Raw genomic sequence first — 27,877 nt, forward strand, 5'->3', positions numbered from 1 at the left:
AATTTCCGAAGATTCGTTTACATCTCACTTATGCGCACTTTCACCGCCAGGGGGCGTCGTCGTGACGTCATTTAAGCCAAACAGACTGGGAGCAGCTGTTTACCTGCGAACCACGTGTACGGACTTTGGTCGTGAGAGGTTGTGTAAAATGTCTGAAAGCGATAGTGATTTTGAAGTAGGAACTCTCCAAACTGAATATCGAGAGGTGAAACCGTATATGTATGACCCTATGGCCGTTGCGAAGCAATCGGTGAACGTGGCTCATTGGTTTAACCGTGCAGCCTCGGAATCGAACAGCGACTTGGCCGACTCTGATCGCGGTGACCCCGGACCTCAACAAGACTCACGCCCAAACGATTTATCCTGCTAGTTATGATAAATTCCTGCTTTCGTCGTAATACTAAATAAGAGCCCTTTTGAAGAATAATTAAACCGCCTCCCTAGTGGATATAGGGAACGATTACTGGACAGCGCGCCGGTAGGCCACATTAGCCTGCCATCCGCGGCATTATACTATTTATAGCCGACTCTAAGCGAGGAAATATCCCTTTGTCTCATTTCCACAGTGATTGTACAGGATCCGTCAGGATTCTTGACTTGTCAATTGCAAGCAAAAGTAAAAATGTTTCCCTCCAATCTTCTCCTTTTTGCTTGAGCATTGCTGCTCCGTTTCTTCTTTGCAGGGCTCGACATTAGCACTTGCCCGATGGCCCGGCGGTGTTTTTTACGTCTTTCGGGCCACTAAATTTGGCCAAACAGTGGCCCGGGCGGGCCAGTACGTTTTCGCTACAAATTTTATTACTCATATTTTACCCAGAATTGTGAAGAAATTGTTCGTAAAATGCACCTTTTCGATATGAGGTCCACCATCTTTGTTTTCGTCACGCTCCGCGGCAGGAGTGTGTCATCTTCGGAGATGTTCGGCGCTGTTCGGAAGAGTCATTTTGGCGGGAAAATAGCATCTTGTAGACGAAGACGGTTGCGGCAAGGAGACCATCAGAACGGTGAAATTCAAATAGAAATATGTTCAAACTCCACGCTCCCCAGCCTGGCCAAGGCCAGGTAAACAGTTTAAATACGATCGTGCATAAATTAACTATCGGGTGTTAACGAACGGCTTCATTTTGAACTCGGCAGCCAATCAGAGTGCGTGACGTCACGCTCAGTTTACAACTTGCCAAATCGTAAAACAGCATTTCAACACGCGTTTTAGCTTCAGATGGTGTAAAATCGTTCAGACTTTGTATATTAATATCAAAATTTCAGGATATACTACCAAGAAATATGAATACACGTGTATCAACTTTTAGTGATTAAAGAATGAAGTATAAATGTTGGTTGCTATGACTGAAATAAAAGAACAGATAAAATAATGTGGTAAATTAGATCTGATCCCATATATTATATTATTCAAATATCCAAAGATGATGATAATCTGTCAAAATAGCCAAACTCGGTCTACATTAGTTTATTACAACAAATAACAACTATTCTGACCCTCTCTGGTACAACCAGACCATGCTAAACCCAGTATACCCCCCCAGTTGCTAGGCTATCTGCTGTTGCCATGGCAACGGTTTATGCAAATGAGCTGAATTTGCAAAAATTTACTACTAGTTCCCCCAAGGACATATCCTGAAAATTTGGTGTTTATATCTTCTCTTATTAAAAAAATACAACATGGCTCACCTGAGCATACCTGTTAATTAGCTAATTAATAGGTAATTAGGGTTATAAATCACCCCCGAGCAGGTAAGGTTTTGCAAAAATCTCACTAGATTATTCCCCAAAGTCCACCCTTTCAGGAAATGTATGGTTTGTCAATGATTCTCATGATATTTTATTAATTAAGAAATAAAACTTCTTCATGGGCAATAAAAATGCCCATTTAAATCCAGCATGATAAGGGTTAGTGTGCCACCCTCACCTTTCATCCACACTTGGGACTGGCCTGTGTGTGCCTTGTGGCTATTATATAAAGGTGCATTTAAAAAGTTAATTGTACCTCTATTTCTATTAGAATATCTACCTTGGTGAGAATTCAATATCTACAATGTTGAGAATATATGAGCCAAAGTTGAAACCATGACAAAAAAGGAAAATATGTCTCCATCACACAGGGTGGGTTACAGGCAAAGCTTATTCTATAAACAAGTTAGTTGCATGGTGAGGCAAAACTTAGCTTATTCTAAAACTTATACAAACAAAAATGTAAAACAGTAATCAACAGCATGTGTTAAACGAACAGAGAACAAGAACAAAGGAAATTTTTAAATGTAACTAAGAAATTGATAGAACAAGAAATGCAAACAATAAAATATCAATGTGAACAAACAATAAAGATATAATAATGTTAGCAAAATATGAATAATCTTATTTTCATTAATTTCATCTTAAAATGCAGCAGAATGCACGAATATGAATTGAAAAATCAAAATTTTCTGGAGGAGGGCCCCCGGACCCCCCCTTTGTGCAAGCACCTGCGGTGCTTGCAGTGGCTGTGGTTCGGGTACTGCGCGCATTCGGGCCACCACATTTTCCATTTGGGCCAGTAACTTTTCAATTCCACTGGGCCACCAGTGGTAAATGCTTAATGTCTAGGCCTGCTTTGACTGCTTGATTTTGTTTCACGCGCACAATCCACTCTCTCCGCCTCGTCTCCTCTCCCGGAAAAAGCCAACCCTCTCACTCCGCCTCTTCTCCTCTTTCGGAAAAAGCTAACCCTCTCGCTCTGCCTCTTCTCCTCTTTCAGAAAAAGCCAACCCTCTCGCTCTGCCTCTTCTCCTCTTTCGGAAAAAGCTAACCCTCTCACTCTGCCTCTTCTCCTCTTTCGGAAAAAGCTAACCCTCTCGCTCCGCCTCTTCTCCTCTTTTGGAAAAAGCCAACCCTCTCTCTCTGCCTCTTCTCTTTTGGAAAAAGCCAACCCTCTCGCTCTGCCTCTTCTCCTCTTTCGGAAAAAGCTAACCCTCTCGCTCTGCCTCTTCTCCTCTTTTGGAAAAAGCCAACCCTCTCGCTCCGCCTGTTCTCCTCTTTCGGAAAAAGCCAACCCTCTCGCTCTGCCTCTTCTCCTCTTTTGGAAAAAGCCAACCCTCTTGCTCCGCCTCTTCTCCTTTTTCGGAAAAAGCCAACCCACTCGCTCTGCCTCTTCTCCTTTTTCGGAAAAAGCCAACCCACTCGCTCAGCCTCTTCTCCTTTTTCGGAAAAAGCCAACCCACTCGCTCTGCCTCTTCTCTTTCGGAAAAAGCCAACCCACTCGCTCCGCCTCTTCTCCTCTTTCGGAAAAAGCCAACCCACTCGCTCCGCCTCTTTTCCTCTTTCGGAAAAAGCCAACCCACTCGCTCCGCCTCTTCTCCTCTTTCGGAAAAAGCCAACCCACTCGCTCCGCCTCTTCTCCTCTTTCGGAAAAAGCCAACCCACTCGCTCCGCCTCTTCTCCTCTTTCGGAAAAAGCCAACCCACTCGCTCCGCCTCTTCTCCTCTTTCGGAAAAAGCCAACCCACTCGCTCCGCCTCTTCTCCTTTTTCGGAAAAAGCCAACCCTCTCGCTCCGCCTCTTCTCCTTTTTCGGAAAAAGCCAACCCACTCACTCCGCCTCTTCTCTTTCGGAAAAAGCCAACCCACTCGCTCCGCCTCTTCTCCTTTTTCGGAAAAAGCCAACCCACTCGCTCCGCCTCTTCTCCTTTTTTGGAAAAAGCCAACCCACTCGCTCTGCCTCTTCTCCTTTTTCGGAAAAAGGAGAAAACTTCTTCCTGACCCGGTCCCGTTGTTACAGTTCACTGCACAACAATAAGGCATGGGGTTTCTTTGGAAATTCCTGAACGCACGTCTGCACTCAAGCCGAACGGCAACGTAAGTAAACGGAAGTGGACTCAACTCAAGCGGTTTGTTTGTCTTAAATGACGTCATGTGCCGAGTGATCACAAAAATAGCCGAACAGAAATTTGCTGCGATCCGCGCTAACTTATTTTAATTATTACTTATTAACAATACTTCTTGGGACCAGAAGAAAATCACAGAGGGTTTTTTAACATATAAAGTTTCAAATGTGCATAAAATTAAAACTGTTGCCTATGAGCTTTAAATAGCTCTAGCTAGGTTATTCAGGAAATCTGTTTCTTTTAGATATTCTGTAAGCTTTTTATGATTAATCCAGAACTTTTAATTTCATAATATTGACATTAAAATAATAAATTAACTAGATTTGCATTTCCTGAAGGAAATACTAGTGCTTGCAAATCAATCAATCAATCAATCAATCAATCAATCAATCAATCAATCAATCAATCAATCAATCCGAAGTGAGGGATTAGAAAGTTTAAAAGATATGAATGCAGACACACAGAGGCAGAGAAAAAGAGTGAGACTTTACTTAGCAAAAGTACTTTCCTCGATATATAATGATCAGGACTGATAGATTTCTCAGACTGATTTATTGATTGACACAGTGGTGCTTGAAAGTTTGTGAACCCTTTAGAATTTTCTATATTTCTGCATAAATATGACCTAAAACATTGTCAGATTTTCACACAAGTCATAAAAGTAGATAAAGAGAACCCAGTTAAACAAATGAGACAAAAATATTATACTTGGTCATTTATTTATTGAGGAAAATGATCCAGTATTACATATCTGTGAGTGGCAAAAGTATGTGAACCTCTAGGATTAGCAGTTAATTTGAAGGTGAAATTAGAGTCAGGTGTTTTCAATCAATGGGATGACAATCAGGTGTGAGTGGGCACCCTGTTTTATTTAAAGAACAGGGATCTATCAAAGTCTGATCTTCACAACACGTTTGTGGAAGTGTATCATGGCACGAACAAAGGAGATTTCTGAGGACCTCAGGAAAAGCGTTGTTGATGCTCATCAGGCTGGAAAAGGTTTTAAAACCATCTCTAAAGAGTTTGGACTCCACCAATCCACAGTCAGACAGATGGTGTACAAATGGAGGAAATTCAAGACCATTGTTACCCTCCCCAGGAGTGGTCGACCAACAGAGATCACTCCAAGAGCAAGGCGTGTAATAGTCGGCGAGGTCACAAAGGACCCCAGGGTAACTTCTAAGCAACTGAAGGCCTCTCTCACATTGGCTAATGTTCATGAGTCCACCATCAGGAGAACACTGAACAACAATGGTGTGCATGGCAGGGTTGCAAGGAGAAAGCCACTGCTCTCCAAAAAGAACATTGCTGCTCATCTGCAGTTTGTTAAAGATCATGTGGACAAGCCAGAAGGCTATTGGAAAAATGTTTTGTGGACGGATGAGACCAAAATAGAACTTTTTCTGGCATGCCCTAGATGTACTATGGGAATTGTTCTTGTTCTATCACTTCTCCAGTATGGTACAGCCTTAAAATATGTAACACCTGTTTAAATACTGGGAGACAATAAAACATGCACTGGGTCATTTGTTGCCATTTTGAGTTCAAGTGCCACGTCCATAACGCTGGAATTGCTCTTTTGCTGCGTCTGGGCCAGGACGGCTTGCCATCATTGCTGGAACAATGAATTCTGAATTATACCAGCGAATTCTAAAGGAAAATGTCAGGACATCTGTCCATGAACTGAATCTCAAGAGAAGGTGGGTCATGCAGCAAGACAACGACCCTAAGCACACAAGTCGTTCTACCAAAGAATGGTTAAAGAAGAATAAAGTTAATGTTTTGGAATGGCCAAGTCAAAGTCCTGACCTTAATCCAATGGAAATGTTGTGGAAGGACCTGAAGCGAGCAGTTCATGTGAGGAAACCCACCAACATCCCAGAGTTGAAGCTGTTCTGTACGGAGGAACGGGCTAAAATTCCTCCAAGCCGGTGTGCAGGACTGATCAACAGTTACCGCAAACGTTTAGTTGCAGTTATTGCTGCACAAGGGGGTCACACCAGATACTGAAAGCAAAGGTTCACGTACTTTTGCCACTCACAGATATGTAATATTGGATCATTTTCCTCAATAAATAAATAAATGACCAAGTGTAATATTTTTGTCTCATTTGTTTAACTGGGTTCTCTTTATCTACTTTTAGGACTTGTGTGAAAATCTGATGATGTTTTAAGTCATATTTATGCAGAAATATAGAAAATTCTAAAGGGTTCACAAACTTTCAAGCACCACTGTAACCGAGGCTTACAAAAACAACTAGGTATGCAAATAGAGTAAAGTATTAATATGTTAAACATTAAGTGGTAATCCCAGCTTATTAAAGACAGAGAAATTAATAAAAATAGATAAGTAGTGTGAGAGAGAGAGAGAGAGAGAGGGATTATACACAGTTTAGACACCAAAAAGGTTCACGAAGTGATAGACGTTGAAGAAAGATGGATTAGATATTTAGATAGGCCGGGGGGGCATTAGGCCCCACGCTTTTTTTGTTTGTTTTAAAAGAAAATGACATAAAAAAGGCAACTTTATTCACAGTGTAACAGAACAAACTCATAATTACAAATTAACTGGCATCAAATCCAATGATAAAAGTGCAATTGTTCTCCAACAAGTCAATATTTTTATTTTTTTTAAACAGTCGAGCCGATTCCCCACAGGTGTGGTGCGATAAGCTGCCCGGAAGAGAGTCCAAAGCTGTGTCCGAAATCGCTCACTCATTCACTACTCGCTATCTAGGGAATTCTATATAGAACACTATATAGTGAGCTCATTGGTAAAATGGAAGGAAAAAAAAACATTTTTAGACACTACTCCACCACGCCGGTATTTACGTCGTTACTGTCGCGCAATTAAAACATGCCAGATCAGTCGGCTGGTGGATTTTCAAAATAATACACGCGTATTTTTGTAATAAATCCATATTATACTGAGCGCATTTCCCACATTAATCAATACAAAGTCCCTGCAGCTTTCAGTTCTTTTAGATCAAGGCTGAATCCTTTCTTTCTTCTTTGCCGCAAATTTGAGACTTTTGATTAATTCCTCGCTCTGCACTTTAACTCTTGTATTTTATCTGTTTTTTTCTATTTCAGCTTATTTTCTATTCTCTTACTATTTTTAATTGTACTTGAATGTGCGTTTATAATGTTTCTTCTTCCGTCTGTTCGCCCCAAAACACTACAGTATTATTGCCATTTTTGCACCACGACTTATAAATTTGTCTCGTGCCTGTTGTCGTAAGGAAAAACAAACCACTGCTATAGTCAATCTCCTTATGAAACAGCTTTTATAGATTTTTTTTCAGCATGACCGCAATGCATGATGGGATATATTGCTTGGTTAGTGACCATCGGTTGTACACTACTTTTCACGGTGCATTGTGGGATACTTTGAGTGCACCATGTAGGGTGTAATCCAGTGGCGGCTGGTAGTCTTTCAAACGGGGAGGCTGGTCGGTTACGATATTTCCAGATTTTAAAAGAAAAAACACATCAGTTTTGCTCATACTCTTGCCTCTGATCTGGCTGATTGTTGGCAGGGTCACAAACTGTGAAATAACAGGTTCTTTTGGCCCCTTAGCCTACTGTCCAATATACATGATGGTGGTGTTGGGGGTGTATATTTTAACATTTTATATTTTAAAATTGTGGCATGTTGTTTAAAAATTTATCACTATTGAAAGCAGCTCTTTGTCAGGAACCTCAGCAGTAACAGCAGAGTGTTCTGGAATAGGCACAAGCACTGACCTTGGGGAGCCAAACATAGAGCTGGGTGCCACAGATTTCATTCAATGACACTTTCCCTATATTTTACTTATTTTGACTAAGAAATGTTTTATTGACAATTTTGATAACCCTTCACTTTTAATCCAGGTCTGTAGTGTGAAATGTTCTCGGCTGTGTTTTTGTTTAAAAATGTTTTCCAAATTGTTGCTGTGTTTAATTCATATCCAGAAAAATATATATTCCAATATAATATACTCAGCATAAACATTTTAAATAGATTCTATATTTTTGGTCCATCCATGACATATTACTAAAGGGCAATTCCATGTAAATGTCAACCTCACCATGCAAAAATAAAGCAACATGTAATACATCAAAACCACTCCCAGAGATATCACCTAGGCCTGTATTTTACAGATGGGAATAAGTTGAACCAATTTGTAACCAACCTAATATGTCACTGTCAGTCTTTCTTTCTTATAATGTAAAACCCAAGCTAAAATCAACTTTGATCATGTACAATTCTATATTATTGCCACAAGCCACAGAAATGTATGCTAAAATCCACAAAACAGCAAAACAATAGCCATCCTAAATATTATTTAAGAACTTTGATAGTTTAGCTGATATTTAGAGTTTTTCAAAGGGTTATGGTGGTTAAATTGCTGATTTTCTAAACATATGCCATGTCTATTTCAGACGCGTCACATCCATAACGGAATTTCGTCACATCCATAACGCTGACTTTTCCTTCCGAAACTCTGCATGAAATACAAAATATTTTAAACAAAGATTTTTTTAATATTCACCTTGGACCCCTCTATCAAATGGATATCTCCATTTCGACATTAGGTTTACAATTTCACAGAGTTTGATAAAAATGTACAGTCACCCAAGAAAAGTGATACTTTTTCTGTCACATCCATAACGCATCTTTTATTGGCATTTTCTGGCATGCCCTAGATGTACTATGGGAATTGTTCTTGTTCTATCACTTCTCCAGTATGGTACAGCCTTAAAATATGCAACACCTGTTTAAATACTGGGAGACAATAAAACATGCACTGGGTCATTTGTTGCCATTTTGAGTTCAAGCATCACGTCCATAACGCTGGAATTGCTCTAAAGTAGCCTATTTACTGTTGTTGATGTGGGTCACTTGCTGTTAGCCAATTCACTTTCTCGTACCAGGAGAGCTGAAAGGAACGAGTATTATTCCCTACCTTTTTCACCAAGTCAATTTGAGGCGTTGGTCTACCCTGCTCTTTAATTTTAATTTTTTCCTCGAAAGGAAGACTGGCAAATGGCTTCGCCAAAAATTAAATCAGCAATGCTTGGCATCCGTGCGCAGCTTTCTTGCTAGCTGACTAGCACCCTCAAGTTCAAGTTCAGTCACTCAAATAAACAAAATTTCCGGAACTAAGATAGCAAACTTGACAACACTATATTTACACTTTATTTACAATGAAAATATATACAAACTAAAAAAGCTGGTAGAAACCGTATGTAATGAATGAAATCGAAATGTAAGCTGATCTCTTACAATACACCACAGCACTTGCGAATCCGCATGGGACTGAACTGAAATTCACCGCTGCCTGTCTATATTTGAAACAAGCTGTCAATCAAAGAAAATATCCGGCCGCTTTCACCAATCACCAGTCTCCTCGCGGAAAGCTTTGCCATGTCCCTCCCACTGTGAGGCTGGGAGTCCGTGGGCAGACGTTTTCGCACTATTTGTCCAATAACCGTCTTGCATTTTGAGATTGACAAGCGCATAGCTCCCAAATGCCATTGAAGTCCACTGAGGCTGGGCTGCATCGCGCTGTCACGAGGGGGAAAAACTCACGCACACATTAGGCGAACTGGGGAAAGTTATAACGGAATGATTTCGCACTGTAGTGGGTTGAGCACATATATTTCTATGATTCTGGATCTGAAATAGCAGTGTTATAACTTACAACATTGCTATTTCAGATCCAGAATTTTTAGAGGAGGCTGAGCCTCCCTCGTTGTCTTAGAGCAATCGCCCGTGGTGTAATCATTCTTACTATACATTCGAATAGCACTACAAAATGGTGACCTCGCTATATAGTCCACTATATAGTGAGTAGTGAGTGATTTCGGACATGGGACAAGTTTCAATTTCTGTTTCATGTTAATGTTTACAGTTATCACGCATTCCCATTGGATCCTGAGTAATCTGCAGTAACGTCTGATACGCTGGTGATAAATTCCATGCGTTTTCAGTGGAGTGGGGTCTAATACCCCATAGGGCCTAATATGCCCCCCCTTTGCCATAGATAGATAGATAGATAGATAGATAGATAGATAGATAGATAGATAGATAGATAGATAGATAGATAGATAGATAGATAGTGAAAGAGAGAGGGGTTATATACAGTTTGGACACAAGGAAGTTGAGAGAGATTGGGAAGTTGAAGATATTAAAAGAATAAAGATATGAAGAGAAACAAAAATGCAGAAAGAGAGAGAAATGAAATACATGAAGTTAATGTATTAACATGGATGGATGGATGAATGAGGAGAGAGAGAGAAATGAAATCGATGAAGTTAGATATTAACAGGGATGGATGGATGAATGAGGAGAGAGAAAAAGATCGATAAATGAAATAGATGAAGTTAGATATTAACATGGATGGATGGATGGATGGATAGATGGATGAATGAATAAGGAGAGAGAGAAATGAAACAGATGAAGTGAGATATTAACATGGATGGATGGATGAGTGAGGAGAGTGATAAATGAAATAGATGAAGTGAGATATTAACATAGATAGATGGATGGATGGATGAATGAGGAGAGAGAGAGACAGATAAATGAAACAGATGAAGTTAGATATTAACATGGATGGATGAATAAGGAGAGAGAGAGAAATGAAATAGATGAAGTGAGATATTTAGATGGATGGATGGATGAATGAAGAGAGAGAGAGACAGATAAATGAAACAGATGAAGTTAGATATTAACATGGATGGATGGATGGATGAATGAGGAGAGAGAGAGAAATGAAATAGATGAAGTGAGATATTAACATGGATGGATGGATAGATGGATGAATGAATAAGGAGAGAGAGAAATGAAACAGATGAAGTGAGATATTTACATGGATGGATGGATGAATGAGGAGAGAGAGAAATGAAATAGATGAAGTTAGATATTAACATGGATGGATGGATGAATGAGGAGAGAGAAATGAAATAGATGAAGTGAGATATTAACATGGATGGATAGATGGATGAATGAATGAGTAGAGAGAGAGAGAGAGAGAGAGAGAGAAATGAAACAGATGAAGTTAGAGATTAACATGGATGGATGAGGAGAGAGAGAGAGAAGAGCACAGCAGTAGCCAGATTTCCATTGCAGTATTGTTCAAAGTAGAAGTGATCCCCTCCCGTGATAACTCCTCCAGAACGCTCTTTTTCCAGAACGGCAGCGTTTCCGCTTGTTCTTCATGTCACGTGAAAATGTGGGAAAACGTGTTTGAAGACCCATTTTGTGAAATACTGCTTTATTGAATCGTCTGATAAAGCAAACTAGCTCACATGAGGATAAAAACTTTTTTGTGAGTTATTTGAGAGTTTTTTCTTTTTTAAATCCACGTTTTCCCATTACTCGTTTTTTTTAGTTTCAAATTTAATTTCAAATTGTTCAGTAAGCAGGTTAATGGAAACACAGATAGTGACCGCTGACTCGAAAATTGATTATTATAGAATGTTAGTCATGATCACACCATTCACTCATTTCAATGGGAATTGTTTTTTTTTTTTTTTAACTAGAGCGGCGGCTACAATTATTGACACCTGTTAGAACCTGTGTCTGTCTCAGTTCAGATGCGTTGACGTAAGAGCGCTCTGGAGCAGGGTTAAAACAAACCACACGAGTTAAATCAATCTGGTTTATTCAAGCACTGCTCAACGATACACAGAGAGAGCAGGGTTTATATACATCAGAAGCTTGCGTGACAAGATAAGTAAGGGGCTCGGGGGCACAAGGTCAACTCGCCAGATAAGGAGTCGTTTTTTATTATACATGAAAGAGCAGACCATACACCCCCTAGAACAGGAGGAACCAGGAATGTGGTTTCAGCGAAACTAGAAGGTACAGAGAAAATAAAAGAGTATGTTCTCGCGATTATGCACGTTTACCAGGGTGTGAAAGGGTCATAAAGCTCAGGACAGCTATGCACGAGAACACACACAATCTTACAATCCCCTCTTTTATACTTTGTTTACAGAGTATAACTACAGTTTAGACTCTAACGTATTGACAGACATAACAAGACTGATTAGTATGTTGTTTAGCAGTCCAATTGGCAAATCGCCAAAAAACGTTGTCCTCGTGGCTGGCTTGAGCGGGATTCCCTGAACCTGTTAAGCATCAACAATATAGATTTCTATTACATTGGAGCCTTCTTTATTCGACTGGCATGAATCCACTGTGGAAAAAGGTCAGTTAGTACAGCCGTTCGAGTTACAGCGAGCACATCCGTGGGTTCACTGTAGGGCGGTTCCTCCAAAGGAGCGCCTAATTTCGCAAATTTCTTTACCAACACTTTATCCCCTACCTCAAAGGGGTGAGTGGGTGCCTCAGGAATGGGAGGCTTTTTGGAATTTAGTCTCGTCCAGTACTCATCCAACACCCGCATGAGACCCACGGCGTACTCACTGAGATGTACATCAAGATCACTCGTTCCTATAGCCTGCATACCTCTGCGCCAGGGTGTAGGAAAAGGCCGGCCCATCACGAGCTCGTACGGAGACAGGTTGTCGAGGGCCACTTGAGCGGTCATTCGCATGTCAGCGAGGACTAAGGGTAAAATTTGTACCCAGTTTTTAGTGCCGGTTTCTTGCATTGCCTTGCGCAGCTTACCCTTGATTGTTCTATTTGCGCGCTCCACAATGCCGGAGGATTGTGGATGGTACGGGATGTGGAATCGCCAAAGGATTTTTAGGTCCTTACATAGTTCTTGGGTCACCTTAGAGGTGAACGGCGTCCCTTTGTCAGAGTCTATCCCTACCGGGAGGCCATAACGCGGAATGATTTCTTGCGTCAATTTGTTTACCGCCGTGCGAGCGTCTTCTTTCCCGCAAGGGAAAGCCTCCACCCATCGTGAAAATTTGTCGACCATGACCAAGAGATACTTAAAGGGGCCCTGTTTTGGCATGTGAGTAAAGTCAATCTGCCATTCCTGGAACGGCGTGTCAGGTATGGGAAGGTGCTGATGTACCGCGCCTGGTTTAGATGGATTATTCTGGGCGCACGTTAAACATCTGTCTAGAATGTGATGTACATCGGTGTGTATTTTGTCGATGCAAAATATTTTGGATAAATCCTCCACTACCCCCCTTCGTCCGCGGTGAGTGGGACCATGAAACTCGCGGACGAGAAATGGAGTGCAATGTCTAGGTAAACAAAGGCGGCCCTGAGCATCGATCCGAACGCCGTCAGACGGCTGCGCGCCGCATGAGTCCCAGAAATGGTTGTCTGAGGCCGAAGCGGAGGCCTGGAGGGAGATCAAGTCAATGTCCGGAAGAACGGCACTAATCATACGGCTGGATGAGACCAGGGAGAGAGTAAGCGAAGGCGGAAAAACACCGGAGGCAGCCGCGGCTTTGGCAATGCGATCGGCGAGAGAGTTTCCCCTGATCTCAAAAGAGTCCCCAATACAATGAGCACGAGTCTTAACAATGGCTAAAGAGCGCGGGAGAAGACAGGCGGTGATTAAATCAGTAACAAGCGAAGAATGAGAAATGGGCTTACCGTCTGCAGTGGTGAACCCACGCGAAGCCCAAATCCGACCAAAGTCGTGAGCAACGCCGAAAGCGTAACGTGAATCAGTGTAGATAGTGACGTCTGTGTCCTGGGCAATAACACATGCACGGGTTAGAGCGTATAGTTCGGCAGCCTGAGCCGAGGAGAAAGGAAGAGAAAAAGCTTCAACAGTTTCATCAGGAAGGCGGCACACAGAATAACCACACACGAAAACGCCGTCAGAGGGGCGTGAGCACGAGCCGTCCACAAACAGCGAATCACCTGAAAGTAACGGGGTGGAGCGTAAGTCGGGGCGGATACTTGTCTCAAAAAGAATGCTAGAAATGCAGTCGTGTGTTTCAGAAGGAAGAAAATCATCCTGTGAATTGAGGAGGCGCTGAAGCGCGTGCGCGAGAGAATCAAAGGAGGAGGAGGGCTTAACAGTAAGGTTTTCGGTGGCCAAAAGAATAGACTCGTATCCAGAGCGACGCTGCGCAGATAAATGCTGGGTACTGAGGTTCTTTAAAACGTGCACTACATCATGTGAGGTGTGGAGAACGAGCGGGTGAGACAAAACCAGCCGTTCAGCGTCCGTGACCATGACAGCACATGCAGCCACCGCCCTGAGGCAAGCAGGGAGACCCTGTGCCACAGAATCAAGAGTTTTAGAGAGGAACGCACAAGGCCGCATACCCCCCCCGTGCTCCTGCGCCAAAACCCCAGACGCAGTTCCCTGCTGGTTGCACACATATAAATGAAACGGCAAACGGTAATTCGGAAGTCCGAGAGCAGGGGCCGAGCATAAAGCCTGTTTCAAGGCCCTGAAGGCCGTCAGCATCTCATCAGACCACACCAGGGGCTGAGTCAAAGGGTCCGAGTGCAGAATTGCAGAGCGCAGACACTTGTCATAGGTGGAACAGTCAGGAATCCACTGGCGGCAGTAATTGATAAGTCCCAGAAAAGCCATGAGGGCGTGTTTGGTGGCAGGCACCTGAGTGTCTAGGATGACCTGCACACGCTCGGGGCTGAGCCTGCGGGAGCCCTGGGAGAGATCGTGACCCAGATATCGAACAGTGGGGAGGCAGAACTGAAGCTTAGTTCGTGAGACCTTGAAACCTTCTTGCGCCAGAAGAGAGAGGAGAGCGAGTGTGGCTTTAGCGCAAAGGTCCTCGTCCTCCGCCGTTACCAGAAGATCATCCGCGTATTGGAGCACGGAGGAGCCCGAGGGGAGGCACAAACCGGCCAAGGCGTCCCTCACTACGGCTGTAAAAACCGCGGGGGAATCGACATATCCTTGGGGTAACCTGGTCCATGTGTACTGCTTTCCCCTGTGCGTAAAAGCGAACAGGGGCTGCGTGTCGTGGCCCACAGGGACGCTGAAAAAGGCAGAACAGAGGTCAATCACAGAGAAAAACGCATGTTCACACGGAATCGAGGCCATAAGAGAGGGAACGTCTGGAACTAATGGGGCGACTGGGATAATTAACTCATTAATCTTACGCAAGTCCTGGGTGAAACGCCACGTGCCGTTGGGCTTCTGCACCGGATTCACTGGGGTGTTATAAGGGCTGACACAGGGAACAACCACACCTTGCTCTAGGAGAGAACACAGAACATCATCAATGCCAGACAGTTTAGCTGGGGAAAGGGGGTACTGTTTTACATATACTGGCGAAGAGTGTTTAATGACCGCCTCGTAAGGGGTACAGTTAACAAAGCCCACCTCGTCCTTATGTTCCGCCCAAAGAGAAGCTGGGAGATCAGAAAGAGAGGGTGTGAGGCAGGTAACGGCACAAGCAGCATTGAGAAGGTTATGGGGGAGAGAAAGAGAGGTGAGGGCAAGAGCAGCCGACGAGGTTTCGTCTGGTATGTCAACAACCATGTGTGAGCCACTAAAAGAAATAGAGAGCCCTAGGAGGCTCATGAGGTCCCGTCCAAGCAGGTTAAAAGGGCAATCAGGCATGCAAACAAAGGAGTGAGAAAACTTCAGTAAAGGATCAAGGGCACAAGTAACAGAAAGGGGGGGCGTGCAACTGGAATGGAAAGGAACCCCTTCTATTCCCACAGAGCTTACAGACCGTGTAGATAAAGGACCCGCATATTCCCTCCCCACTGAGGACATGGTAGCCCCGGTGTCGAGTAAAAAAGGATATTCAGTCCCTGCCAGGCATAAAACAATAGTGGGAAGATCTTCGTTAAGAGGGGAGCTGAATAAAAGATTTAACATAGCAACGGTCGGGGTTTCATCGCTCTGAGGGCAGCCCTATGGGCGGGCAGGATCTCTCTGCCCTGTGGGGCTTGAACCGGCGCGCATGACGGGTTTCTCGCGTTCCTGCTCATCTCGCTGTTTCGCATGACATTCTCTTATCCAGTGCCCCTCTTTTCCACAATAGTGGCACTTTCCATTTCTCCTCCCTCCCCCGCCGCGCGGTCCCGTTCGGCGACCCCTCTCCTGTCGTCCCTCCGCTCGTCCGCCCGGCACGACGGATAAACATGCTTTATTCGTTTTACAGTCTAAGAGACCATCGCTCTCCAACGTGCGCACCCGCTCCCCGGCCTGACGGAGGACCAGATTATTCCGGTCACTCCAGTGATGTTTTAATACGCTCTGTATTTCGGGGCGACAATTAGACAGAAAGGTGGACAAGAACATTGGGTTCGGGTTTGCCAAATCAAGTTCAAGACCTCCCAAATGTTGCCAAACTTCCCCAAAGCGCTTCCAAAAGCCGACGTCAGCTCAGAACGCTCCTGTTTGCAATTAGTGACCTGTGACAGGTCTCTATTTGCTTGTTTTAAGGCGAGCAGGTATCGCGTCAATTGCTCACGAAGCTGCTGCAGTGCGTTCGGCGTGTCCTTCCAAAAGAAGGTAGACACGGTGCGCCGACGCGGGCGACCGTCATCCCCTTCATACTCTTCCTTAATATTTTCAGCTTGATCATTGACGGGGGCGAGAACCTGAACGTTTTCTAACAGGGCTGTCTCATCATATGCGCCTCCTAATTTATTTTGCAGAATAAACCGGTAATCAGCTCCCGTAAGCTGACAGTTACGAGAAACATTAATTAACTGATCAACGAAGAGCAGAGGCTTGTCGGGTGACGGAAGAAGTGAGATGATGTCCTTAAGAGCCGACGGGGACGGAGGAGTTATATCAATACCACTGCGCTTTGCAACCCATACACAAGCAGCGTTTTGTGGCGGATAAGGACGCGAGCCGGCGTCTGGACCCACACCATCGGGATTATCCCAATCGTCATCATCAGTGTCATCATCGGTATCGTCACTACTTTCTTCGTCTTTGCCGTTCTTGGCTGATGCAGGCGCACCCTTTATCCCTCCGGGACGCTGCCCTCTGTCAACCGTGGGGGGGGGGGGGGGCACGCAGACACAGCAGCCAGGGACGGATAAATTTTAGGAATCGTTTTTGCAGCTGACGGCGATTTACCAGTAATTTTTCCAGCCTTACTATAAGGTGGAGGTTTACTATCTAACGAGGCTGGAGGAGCAGAATGAGATTTGGATTTTCCTAGCGCCGCCTCCTCCGTTTCCTTGGTGACGGGTGCAGCCCGAGGCTTCGGGATGGATTTCAGGACTGAACGGGGAGTATAAGCCTGTTTAAAATTATCCCAAATCTTCTTCATATCATACCATTTGGCATATCCTTCCCGCATATACGGGCGATCCCATCCGGGGTCCCCTAATCCCTCATAAATCATGCGATGGGCCGATGCAAGATAACCAGGATCGAATGTACCTCGGCGAGGATATGAAGGAATTTGAGGGTTGGCCTCGGTCCAACCTGCCAAATTATCGAGCCAAGGAGAAACATAATAAGCGAAACCGCACCTAGTCATCCATTCGGCCGGGGTTTCCCCTGGCGCAGGCTTAGGGAACGAGCTTCCCATCGTACAATGACAACAAACGGATCTGAAGAGGAACAGACAACAAATATAGTACAAATTTGTATAGCGCGCTCTTCCTGGACTCGAACCAGGGAAAACTGTCCTCCGTAGGACACTACGAAACTACTGCCAACCAGGTAGTCAATCAAACATGTCTTACCTGATTGAGAGTATCACGTCGGGGTCACCAAATTGTTAGAACCTGTGTCTGTCTCAGTTCAGATGCGTTGACGTAAGAGCGCTCTGGAGCAGGGTTAAAACAAACCACACGAGTTAAATCAATCTGGTTTATTCAAGCACTGCTCAACGATACACAGAGAGAGCAGGGTTTATATACATCAGAAGCTTGCGTGACAAGATAAGTAAGGGGCTCGGGGGCACAAGGTCAACTCGCCAGATAAGGAGTCGTTTTTTATTATACATGAAAGAGCAGACCATACACCCCCTAGAACAGGAGGAACCAGGAATGTGGTTTCAGCGAAACTAGAAGGTACAGAGAAAATAAAAGAGTATGTTCTCGCGATTATGCACGTTTACCAGGGTGTGAAAGGGTCATAAAGCTCAGGACAGCTATGCACGAGAACACACACAATCTTACAACACCTTATCGAGCTTTTATTTGTTGCAAAAGTAAAGACTTTCAGTACGTAAATTGTACAAGAATAATTACTCAAACTTCCACTGGAATTAAAAATGAATTGATTCCTGATTACTTAGCGTATCAGATCACGTGACACCGTTCCACAATTATCGACACCCAGATGATTATTTACTTAAAAAATAATCATCGGTATGTGGTATTAAGTTAACAAAACATAGTTTTTATTTGAAATTAGTTTTCTTTTATATAAATATCTGGATGTCGGTGTTTATGTAAATGAGGAAGTAATTCTAATGTTCGTAAACAAATGAACTGATAATGTTTAACCTGCGTCAGAAAATCTTTGTTCCGCTTTCTCAGTATTTTCGTAGATCACATTTTGTTCATCATTCGTCGTTGTTTGTATTAATTTCTAGTTTTGTCGTTTACCAATAAATGTCAACAGGAAATCGACACTGTAACCGCATGAACATCCAGGTCAAAGGTCGCATATCATTCCTCGAACCCAAATATAAAATGTCTCCTGATATTGTAATATGTGGTAGAGATTTACAACAAACTGTAGGAAAATTTTTTTTTTAATTTTCTGAATGGAATCGAAAAATCTGAATATTTCAAGCGTGTCATTTTTTTATATGCTTGGAATTTAATTCTGCTCTAATTCTATTTATTGCAGTCGGATTCCAAACACTCTATAAACATTCCATTCTGTTATGAATCAGAAAAAAAATATTATAAATCACATCACTTTTATGTTTTTAAAGGACTTCATTGTTCTACTTCAGCAATGTTACACAAAGATCGATCCATAACAGTTGTAAATGTCCCTTAATCCTACAGGGTGTCGATAATGGTGGACACCGTTAGTGGAAAGCGATCACTATTATCGACACCTCACGTGAGTGACTTCTCAAACGCACGTTTAGATACAAAATAGCGGCTGTCGAATGAAAAAATAAGAAACAAAGTAGGTTTGGACAAGGAGATCATGAAATATCGGTGAATTTGATCAGTAAAAACATGTCCGTGATCTTTCCACCATGCTCACCTGCGATGATAACGTCCGGGCTTTCCGAAAAATTGCTGATCGTGCTGAAAAAAAAATCCATCTTGGGTAACTTGCTGTATAATAACTGTTGGAACTGAAACTCACCTACTGTAAAAAAAAATTTCTTTAATATCTTACAAAAGAGTAAAGTGGGGAGAAAAAACCGGAACTGACGTAGCTTAAGTGGTATTTACGCAACAAAGTTTCTACGTTAAGCACTTTTTTCAGGAATTATTCACAGAAAATCAGTTAATAAGAAGAAGCCAAAGAAGAATGATACTGCACAGGGCTTTGTTTCACGAGCACTGTAATAAGCTACACAGGCTGACAAGGACATCCATGTACCTCCAGGGCAAATTTGTGTTTATCGCAGAGTGCACCTTTAACTGAAGAACCAAGACAGAGATGGTGGGTGATGTTTTCTTCTCCATCACTGTGCAGATGTCAGTCACTGCCTCGCGCCTGATCCTGTGTCGGAGGCTGAGCTCGACAGGTCCGGGACTGAAGAAGGTCATCCCATGGAAAGACTTTCGTATGTCTTCTTGTACTCTACTGAGGTTTATAATCATTCTTTATTGTTACAGCCGGAGGGAAAAAAAAAAAAAAGCATGAACTTATTTAAAATCTGCTCAGAGGATACGAAAGAGGTTGGGAGCGTAACCTCAGTAGAGCATTCTGTACCTCTGTGCAACTTTACTTCATTACAGTGCAGTATATATTTCTATTTACTATCCTATCCACATTCATTGGATATGAGCAATCGTGCGCTCTGATTGGCTCCTCTACTACTAGGATATCACCTCATATACTTATCGTGAGTAGAGAAAAACAAAATGGCGGGACGTGTTGCTGAACCAACCAAGGATGAAATAAAAAACTACTCGGTGGGGGAGCAACAAAATATGGAATGAAAGTATTTGATGGTAAGAATTAATCTTTTTTTTTAAGGAGAACTGAAGTCATTTTAAAACTTGCTTTATTTCTTAATTAGCGTGTTATTCAATGACGTTTTCGGTTTTAGTAACCTTATATCGTGACTCTTATTGGCAACTAATTGCAATTAAATATTATACTTATCGGCCTGTTTGGTTTTTAACCGTGTTGAATTTAGTTCGTTTGGTCCACGGCAGGCGTCGCTTATCCGCGCGATCTTCACGAGACTTGTGCGAGACTTCGAAACGTGAAGAAGTGTCAGCCAGGTGTCAGTGCCGCCATTTTGAAAACTGTTTTCCAAACGAAGTATTGCACAAAAACGAGTTTAAATGACGATTACTGCCTACTTTTTTCTAACTTTCCTGATCGCTATCAAAACAAACGAAACTTCCGGCTTGATTACGTCAGCGTTCGAAAGAGGGCACGCGCGTCTTTTGACAACGTCGGGAGATGTCGGTGATTTTGATTTCCGCTGTACGTTTTACTTCCGTCCTACGATGTCTCGCACAGGTCCCGACGAATCTCGTTTACGGCCGTTGCTTTGACATATGGATTGATATATTACAGAGCGTATTTCAAACACTCATAACTTGCTATAGCAGCGACAGAATGGCGATCAAAAATGCATTCCGATATTTAATAAAATGAGAAATAGAATTTTGATGATAAAAAAATTTGCCTTCAGTTCTCCTTTAAATTTATTTTTCAAGAATTATTATTATTATTGCATTTTTCACAAATTGCTCCTGTCATTTCGCCAGTTTGTTTACATTCTAAGCGGAAATGATTTTGTCGGACGTTTTGTATAAAGTTTTTACTTATCGAATTTGCAAGAAGTAAAAATAAAAATGCTGTTTCTCAAAATCCAGTGAATGTGGATAGAATAAAACAGTTATTCCACTCAATCTGGTCGTACATGGATTATAGCCGCGATCAGCTCATGTACGACTCGATTTTGTGTAATAATTGTTAGTTATACAGTGTATACATACATGCTAACCCCTACGGATTTCCCGTATTCCCTACGGATTTTGGCATTTTAAAAATGGTACGGGTGTAGTGGTATTCAACTACGGATTTTTCTACATTTTCACCTTAAAATTATTTTGATCTATTACCATCAAAAAAATCGTCATGAAATACGAAAATGCATGGGAGCCGCCATTTTCTACATTTAGAATTACTCAACCGGTACTTCCGCTAGTACCAACAAGCCATTCCGAATGTCTGAGCATGCGCAATTGTGATTTTCCTGCACACCGAGCGGGAAATAACAGCGCACGTAGCGTAACAATAGACAGGTCAAGATGTCGGCACCACCGAAGAAAAAACTCAAAACATCTAAAACTGGAGGTCGCTTTCTTCCTGAATGGACAGAAACATTCAGTGGAATAATTATCGCTTCCAAAATGGGTGCCGAGTATGTCAACTGCACAATTTGTTGTAGAGACGTGAAAGTGTTTGCCTCTGGAATTTACTCCTGCAGACCAAGATGAACAGTGACTTATGCTGCAAATTAGAGATAACCCATGAACATGTAAAGTTGGGTAGAAGTGCAACATGTTCATACAATCAGGAACATTGCTGAACAATGTGCCAAGTGAACCCCAAATTATTGGATTATGTGAGAAGAGACACTAAATTTTGTTGAACTGATACAGGGTTAAGAAAACACTGACTGTTGTTTAATTGAGTGTTAACAGTACATATGGATGTACAGAAATAAACCAGTGCATATATTAGGTAAGATCTGATACATTTTTATTATGCATGAAATATTATTATGGATTTGGTATGGAAATTATGGATTTCTTTACCAGGGAGTACAGGTGAGAGCCGTGAGGGGTTGACATGCATGTGTATATTGTGTATAGTGCAGAGATATTTAACAGTTATTCCACAAAATCGAGTCGTACAGGAGCTGATCGCGGCTATAATCCATGTACGGTACGACCAGATTGAGTGGAATAACTGTTTTATTCTATTCACATTCACTGGATTTTGAGAAACGGCGCGTTTTTATTTTTTGCAAATTCGATACATTAAAACTTTATACAAAATGTCCGCCAAAATAATTTCCGCTTAGAATGTAAACAAACTGGCGAAATGACAGGAGCAATTTGTGAAAAATGCAATAATAATAATTCTTGAAAAAAAAATACGTTCTTACTGTCAAATACTTTCATTCCATATTTTGTTGCTTTTTTTTTGTATATTTTTGGGGTTTTGTTTTTGAGTAGAGTTTTTATTTCGTCCTCGGTTGGTTCAGCAACACGTGCCACCATTTTGTTTTTCTTTACTCACGGTAGGTATATGAGCTGATATCCTCGTAGTAGAGTAGCCAATCAGAGCGCTCGATTGCTTGTATCCAGTGAATATGGATAGAAAAATATATTTATATATATTCTGTATGTTGTGTATATTCTGCAGAGCATTCTATCATGACTTTTTTCTTTATTCTTATTTTTTATTCTATTTATTACTTTTTTTTTTAACTACTCCCTCCTCCAAAATATCTTCATGACTACGGAGCTTTGCAATAAGCATTTCGTTGCGTGTCGTACTGTGTATGTGACAAAAAAATTTGAATTTGATGTTTCTTTGGTGTCTTTATTTTGTTCTAAGTGCATACAAGCTTTTGTATGCAACCGTAACTTCTGTGTGACTCATGTGGATCGTGTTATGTTATTCCTTCCTTTCTTTCTTTCTTTCTTTCTTTCTTTCTTTCTTGCTTGCTTGCAGGGAAAATGGCAAAAGTAACCGGTGCCATCGTACTGGGGTAGGTTACATCGTACTTTCTACTCTTTTTTTTTTTTTTTTTAAATTATTAATCTGATGTTTTAAATCTTATGGATCAAAGATGAGACGTGCCTTTTTTTTTTAAGTTTATTTTTATAGATATCCAAAGGCTGTTTGTGTATACAGGAAATGATTAGTATGCATGACAGTAAATATTACATGACCACATATATGACGCAAAGGTGTTTCAGGGAAAATGCACTAGTGCATCTCAAAAAATTAGAATACCATGAAAAAGTTCCTTTTTTCATAATTTAATTCAAAAAGGTAAACTTTCATATATTCTATATTCATGACATGTAAAGTGAAATATTTAAAGCCTTTTTTGTTTTAATTTTGATGATTATGGCTTATAGCTCATGAAAATCAGAAATCCAGTATCTCAAATTATTAGAATATTCCCTAAGATCAATCAAAAAAAGGATTTACAATACAGAAATGTCTAACTTCTGAAGAGTATATTCATTTATACACTCAGTGCTTGGTTGGGGCTCCTTTACCATGAATTACTGTATCAATGCGGTGTGGCATGGAGGTGATCAGTCTGTGGCACTGCTGAGGTGTTATTGAAGCCCAGGTTGCTTTGATAGTGGCCTTCAGCGTATCTGTATTTTTGGGTCGGTGTTTCTCATCTTCCTCTTGACAATACCCCATAGATTCTCTATGGGGTTCAGGTCAGGCAAGTTGGCTGGCCAATCAAACACAGTAATATCATGGTCAGCAAACCATTTGGTAGTAGTTTTGGCACTGTGGGTAGGTGCTAAGTCCTGCTGGAAAAGGAAATCAGCATCTCCAAAAAACCCGTCAGCAGATGGAAGCATGAAGTACTCTAAAATCTCCTGGTAGATGGCTGTGTTGACTTTGGACTTGATAAAATACAGTGGACCAACACCAGCAGATGACATGGCACCCCAAATCATCACAGACTGTGGAAACTTCACACTGGGCTTCAAACACCTTGGATTCTGTGCCTCTCCACTCTTCCTCCAGACTCTAGAACCGTGATTCCCAAATGAAATGCAAAATGTACTTTCATCTGAAAAGAGGACTTTGGACCACTGAGCAACAGTCCATTTCTTTCTCTCCTTAGCCCACATAAGACACTTCTGACATTGTCTCTGGCTCAGGAGTAGCTTGATATTAGGAATGCGAAAGTTGTATCCCCTTTCTTGAAGATGTCTGTTCGTGATGGGTCTTGATACACTGACACACCAGCCTCAGTCCACTCCTTGTGAAGCTCTCCCAAGTTCTTGAATCGACTTTTCTTGACAATCCTCTCAAGACTGCGGCCATCCCTGTTGCTTGTGCACCTTTTCCAGCCACCCTTTTCAGCAATGACCTTTTGTGGCTTACCCTCCTTGTGGAGGGCATCAGTGATCATCTTCTGGACAACAGTCAAGTCAGCAGTCTTCCCCATGATTGTGGTTGTGTGTACTGAACTAGACCGAGAGATACACTGTGTTCATACTGTTTTACTCAAACTCGAAATGAAATATTCTAATATTTTGAGATGGTTTTTTTATGTTTTTGTACTGTATGCCATACTGATTAAAATTAAAATAGAAAAATGCTTGAAACATTTTAGTTTGTGTAATGAGTCTGTAATATATAACATTTTCACTTTCTTTATTAACTGATGGAAAATATTGAACTTTTTCACAATATTCTAATTTTTTGAGATGCACTAGTATATTAAAGCTAGACGGCCTTTCGAGTTCAGAAAATCGGTGAAATTTAGTTCCGTGTGAAATGTGGTCATTGTGAAATCTGTTTATTTCTGTAATATCTCACAAAATATCAGGCCATTCTGTTCTGTGGCTGGGAAGTGATTTAATTTGAGGGGATTAAAGCAAATAATGTGCATGAAATCGCTCTTCATGCAGTCAAGCAGACAGAGGAAATCCGTGTGTGTGCGCATGCGCAGGTTTACCTTTGAGCATGCACTGACCGTTCCATCATTCTTTCGCTAACCGAACAGCTGATCACACTGAGGTGCTCGCTGAGCGCCAATATTTATTAGTTTGGTCCTGCGTTTTCTTTCCTTCGTATATAACGTAATGTCTTTTCTTCTCGCGTTCCGTTACTGTAGTCAGTCTTTCACGTTTCATTCGCATCCTCCATTTTTCTCTCCTGTTTCAAATTTGTATCCCACAATGCCTTGCGCGAACGGGGAAAGCCCACCATGTCATGCATGATGATGTATCTTGTATTGGGTCATGGTGAAGCAGGAAAAAATAGCGGAGAATTTAAGGCCACATGGCCCTAAATACATAAATTATTTTTAAATAGAACAGTTATTTAAATAAAATAAAATTGGAAGTCTGTGATTTGAATTCAGCTTTCGGTCCACTAAACAAAAATAACTAGGTGTCGGGGAAAATTCTTTTTATGACCTACACTTGAAAAATCTGAAAGGCAGTCTACCTTTAAGTGAGAATTTTTTTTTTAATTCTCTCTCTCTCTCTCTCGCTCTCTCTCTCCTCTCTTTCTCTCTCTCCCTCCCTCCCCCCCCCTCTCTCTTCCTCTCTCTCTCTTCCTCTCTCCCTCCCCAAGTTTGAAGACTGATGATGTAGTATCTTATATTGAGTCATGATGAAGCAGGAAAAAATAGCGGAGAGTTTAGGACCGCGTGGCCCTAAATTCATTAATTGTTCAATTTTAAAAAAAAAAATGTAAAAAATAAAATAAAATTGGAAGTCTCTGATTCGAATTCAGCTTTCGGTCCACGAAACAAAAATAACTGGGTGTCGGGGAAAATTCTTTTTATGACCTACACTTGAAAAATCTGAAAGGCAGTCTACCTTTAAGTGAGAATTTTTTTTTTTTAATTCTCTCTCTTTTTCTTTCTCTCTCCCCCTCTCTCTTTCTGTCTCTCTCTCTCTCCCTCTCTCTCTGTCTCTCTCTCTTCTTCCCTCTCTCTCTCTCTCTCTCTCTCTCTCTCTCTCTCTCTCTTCCTCTCTCCCTCCCTAAGTTTGAAGACTGATGATGTAGTATCTTATATTGAGTCATGATAAAGCAGGAAAAAATAGCGGAAGGTTTAGGACCACATGGCCCTAAATTCAGTAATTGTTCAATTTAAACAATTTTTTTAAAATAAAATAAAATTAGAAGTCTGTGATTTCGAATTCAGCTTTCGGTCCACTAAACAAAAATAACTGGGTGTCGGGGAAAATTCTTTTTATGACCTACACTTGAAAAATCTGAAAGGCAGTCTACCTTTAAGTGAGAATTTTTTTTTAATTCTCTCTCTCTTTTTCTTTCTCTCTCACTCCCTCCCTCCCTCCCTCTCTCTCCCTCCCTCTCTCTCTCTTCCTTCCTCTCTCCCTCCCTAAGTTTGAAGACTGATGATGTAGTATCTTATATTGGGTCATGATAAAGCAGGAAAAAATAGCGGAGAGTTTAGGACCACGTGGCCCTAAATTCATTAATTGTTCAATTTAAAAAAATGTTTAAAAATAAAATAAAATTGGAAGTCTGTGATTTCGAATTCAGCTTTCGGCCCACTAAACAAAAATAACTGGGTGTCGGGGAAAATTCTTTTTGTGACCTACACTTGAAAAATCTGAAAGGCAGTCTAGCTTTAAGTGAGAATTTGTTAAAAATGAATGAAATGAATACTAAACCTACATCAGGTGAAATATAATTGAAATGTTATGTTGTGGTAATACAGGGTTTGAGCACAGGTCTTAAAAATGGAATGGAAAAGAAATCATTTCTAGATCTGAATATTAAATATTTAAATAATATTGGCTGGCGTTGAGTGGTATATCAGAGATATTCCATTCAGCTAGCGTGATACTGAACGAATCGAAGACAAGTAGCTTAATGGAATATATCTGATAGGCCACGAGAAAAAGTCAGACGATATTATTATAATGCATACACATTTGATGGAACAATTATAGATTTTACAAAAAGTTCAGAACAGGGCGGTAACTTACCAATACTGAATGCTGATTCTGATCGAATGTAATTCAATGTTCTGTCGATCCAATGTACTGTACAAAGTCAAAGTTCTAACAATAAAAATGGTACAAGTCCAAAAAGCCTGAACAACAACCCAACTTGTATACACGCTATATCCAGGTTACAGTTCAAGTCCACAGTTACTTTTGATCGTAGTTAATTGTTCCACTGCAGTTGTTCAAAACAAAATGGCTTTGCTGAGTGAAGTCCACGAGTGAAGTCCTCCTTGTAAAAGTCTCCTTCACTTTTCCCCACCTCCAAGTAAAACGTTGACGACATTTCCACTATTGCTCTCTTTTCCAGTTTTTCGATGTCCGTTGGTCTGTTTTTCTCTTGTATATATGCGTGAAGAATATCCAGTGAAGGTTTGGTAGCCTTTCAGGTGTTCAGCACGTCTTACTCTTTAAATCTTTGGTTTTTAATGAAGCAAACGTCATGACCATGTTTGTGTACAAACTGTCAGTCACTCACTAGTGCAGAAGTTTTACATCTCCAGAGTGTCTCTTTTCCAGTTTTTCCATATGTGGAAGATTAAATGTGTGAAGAATAGCCAGTGAAGGTTTGGTAGCCTTTCAGGTGTTCAGCGCGTCTTTCTCTTTCAAAATTCTCTCAAAATCTTCCGCTTTTAATGACGCAAACATTGCGGCCATGTTTGTGTACAAACTGTCACTCACTAGTGCAGAATCTTTATATAATTTTACAGCTCCGATGTGTCTCTTTTCCAGTTTTTTGATGTCCGTTGGTTTGTTTTTCTCTTGTAAATATGCGTGAAGAATATATAACGAAGTTTTGGGAGCCTTTTGGGTGTTCAGCGCTTCTTTAGTTTCAGTTTTCAGTTTATTTATTCAGTGCTTAAACCGAGCACTGGATCATCTGTTCCCTGGCCGACAAAGAAATGATTGTGCGCGACGGAAAAGTTTTGTCATTGGATCTTCGCATGAGCTCCGATGTGTGACATCGTGCTGTCTTGACAACGTGCAATATTATAGCGATATTGCATGCTCATTCTCCATTGGGGAGAGCGGCGTAATACATGGAGGATAAGCGATATGATAACAATTTTGCATGCCATCAGTAAACCCGCTAGAAGGGAACAGAATACGTGTTTTTATTCCATGGGAAAAGTGGCTTGTATGTATAATAATTTCCATTATATAGACTCAAGATGCCATGTTTTGTTGTGTTTTTTTTTTTTTTTTAAATGTTAATGCAACCTCACTGATTCAATAACCTTTATATGTTATCGACAAA

At 41.4% G+C, this 27,877-nt stretch overlaps 1 protein-coding gene across 1 annotated transcript in view; it reads left to right on the forward strand.

Moving 5' to 3' along the window:
• The window catches only part of serac1 (serine active site containing 1), a 68,164-nt gene that overhangs the window by 642 nt on the left and 39,645 nt on the right, over window positions 1-27,877 (forward strand). Inside the window, exons 2-3 of the mRNA XM_060916354.1 lie at window positions 19,302-19,460; window positions 22,604-22,640. Of these exons, the coding sequence (XP_060772337.1) occupies window positions 19,334-19,460; window positions 22,604-22,640 (164 nt within the window). The 5' untranslated portion in view covers window positions 19,302-19,333. The remainder of the gene's footprint in view (window positions 1-19,301; window positions 19,461-22,603; window positions 22,641-27,877) is intronic.

This window comes from Neoarius graeffei, chromosome 3 (assembly GCF_027579695.1).
Source record: "Neoarius graeffei isolate fNeoGra1 chromosome 3, fNeoGra1.pri, whole genome shotgun sequence".
In the NCBI taxonomy this organism is placed as follows: Eukaryota; Metazoa; Chordata; class Actinopteri; order Siluriformes; family Ariidae; genus Neoarius; species Neoarius graeffei.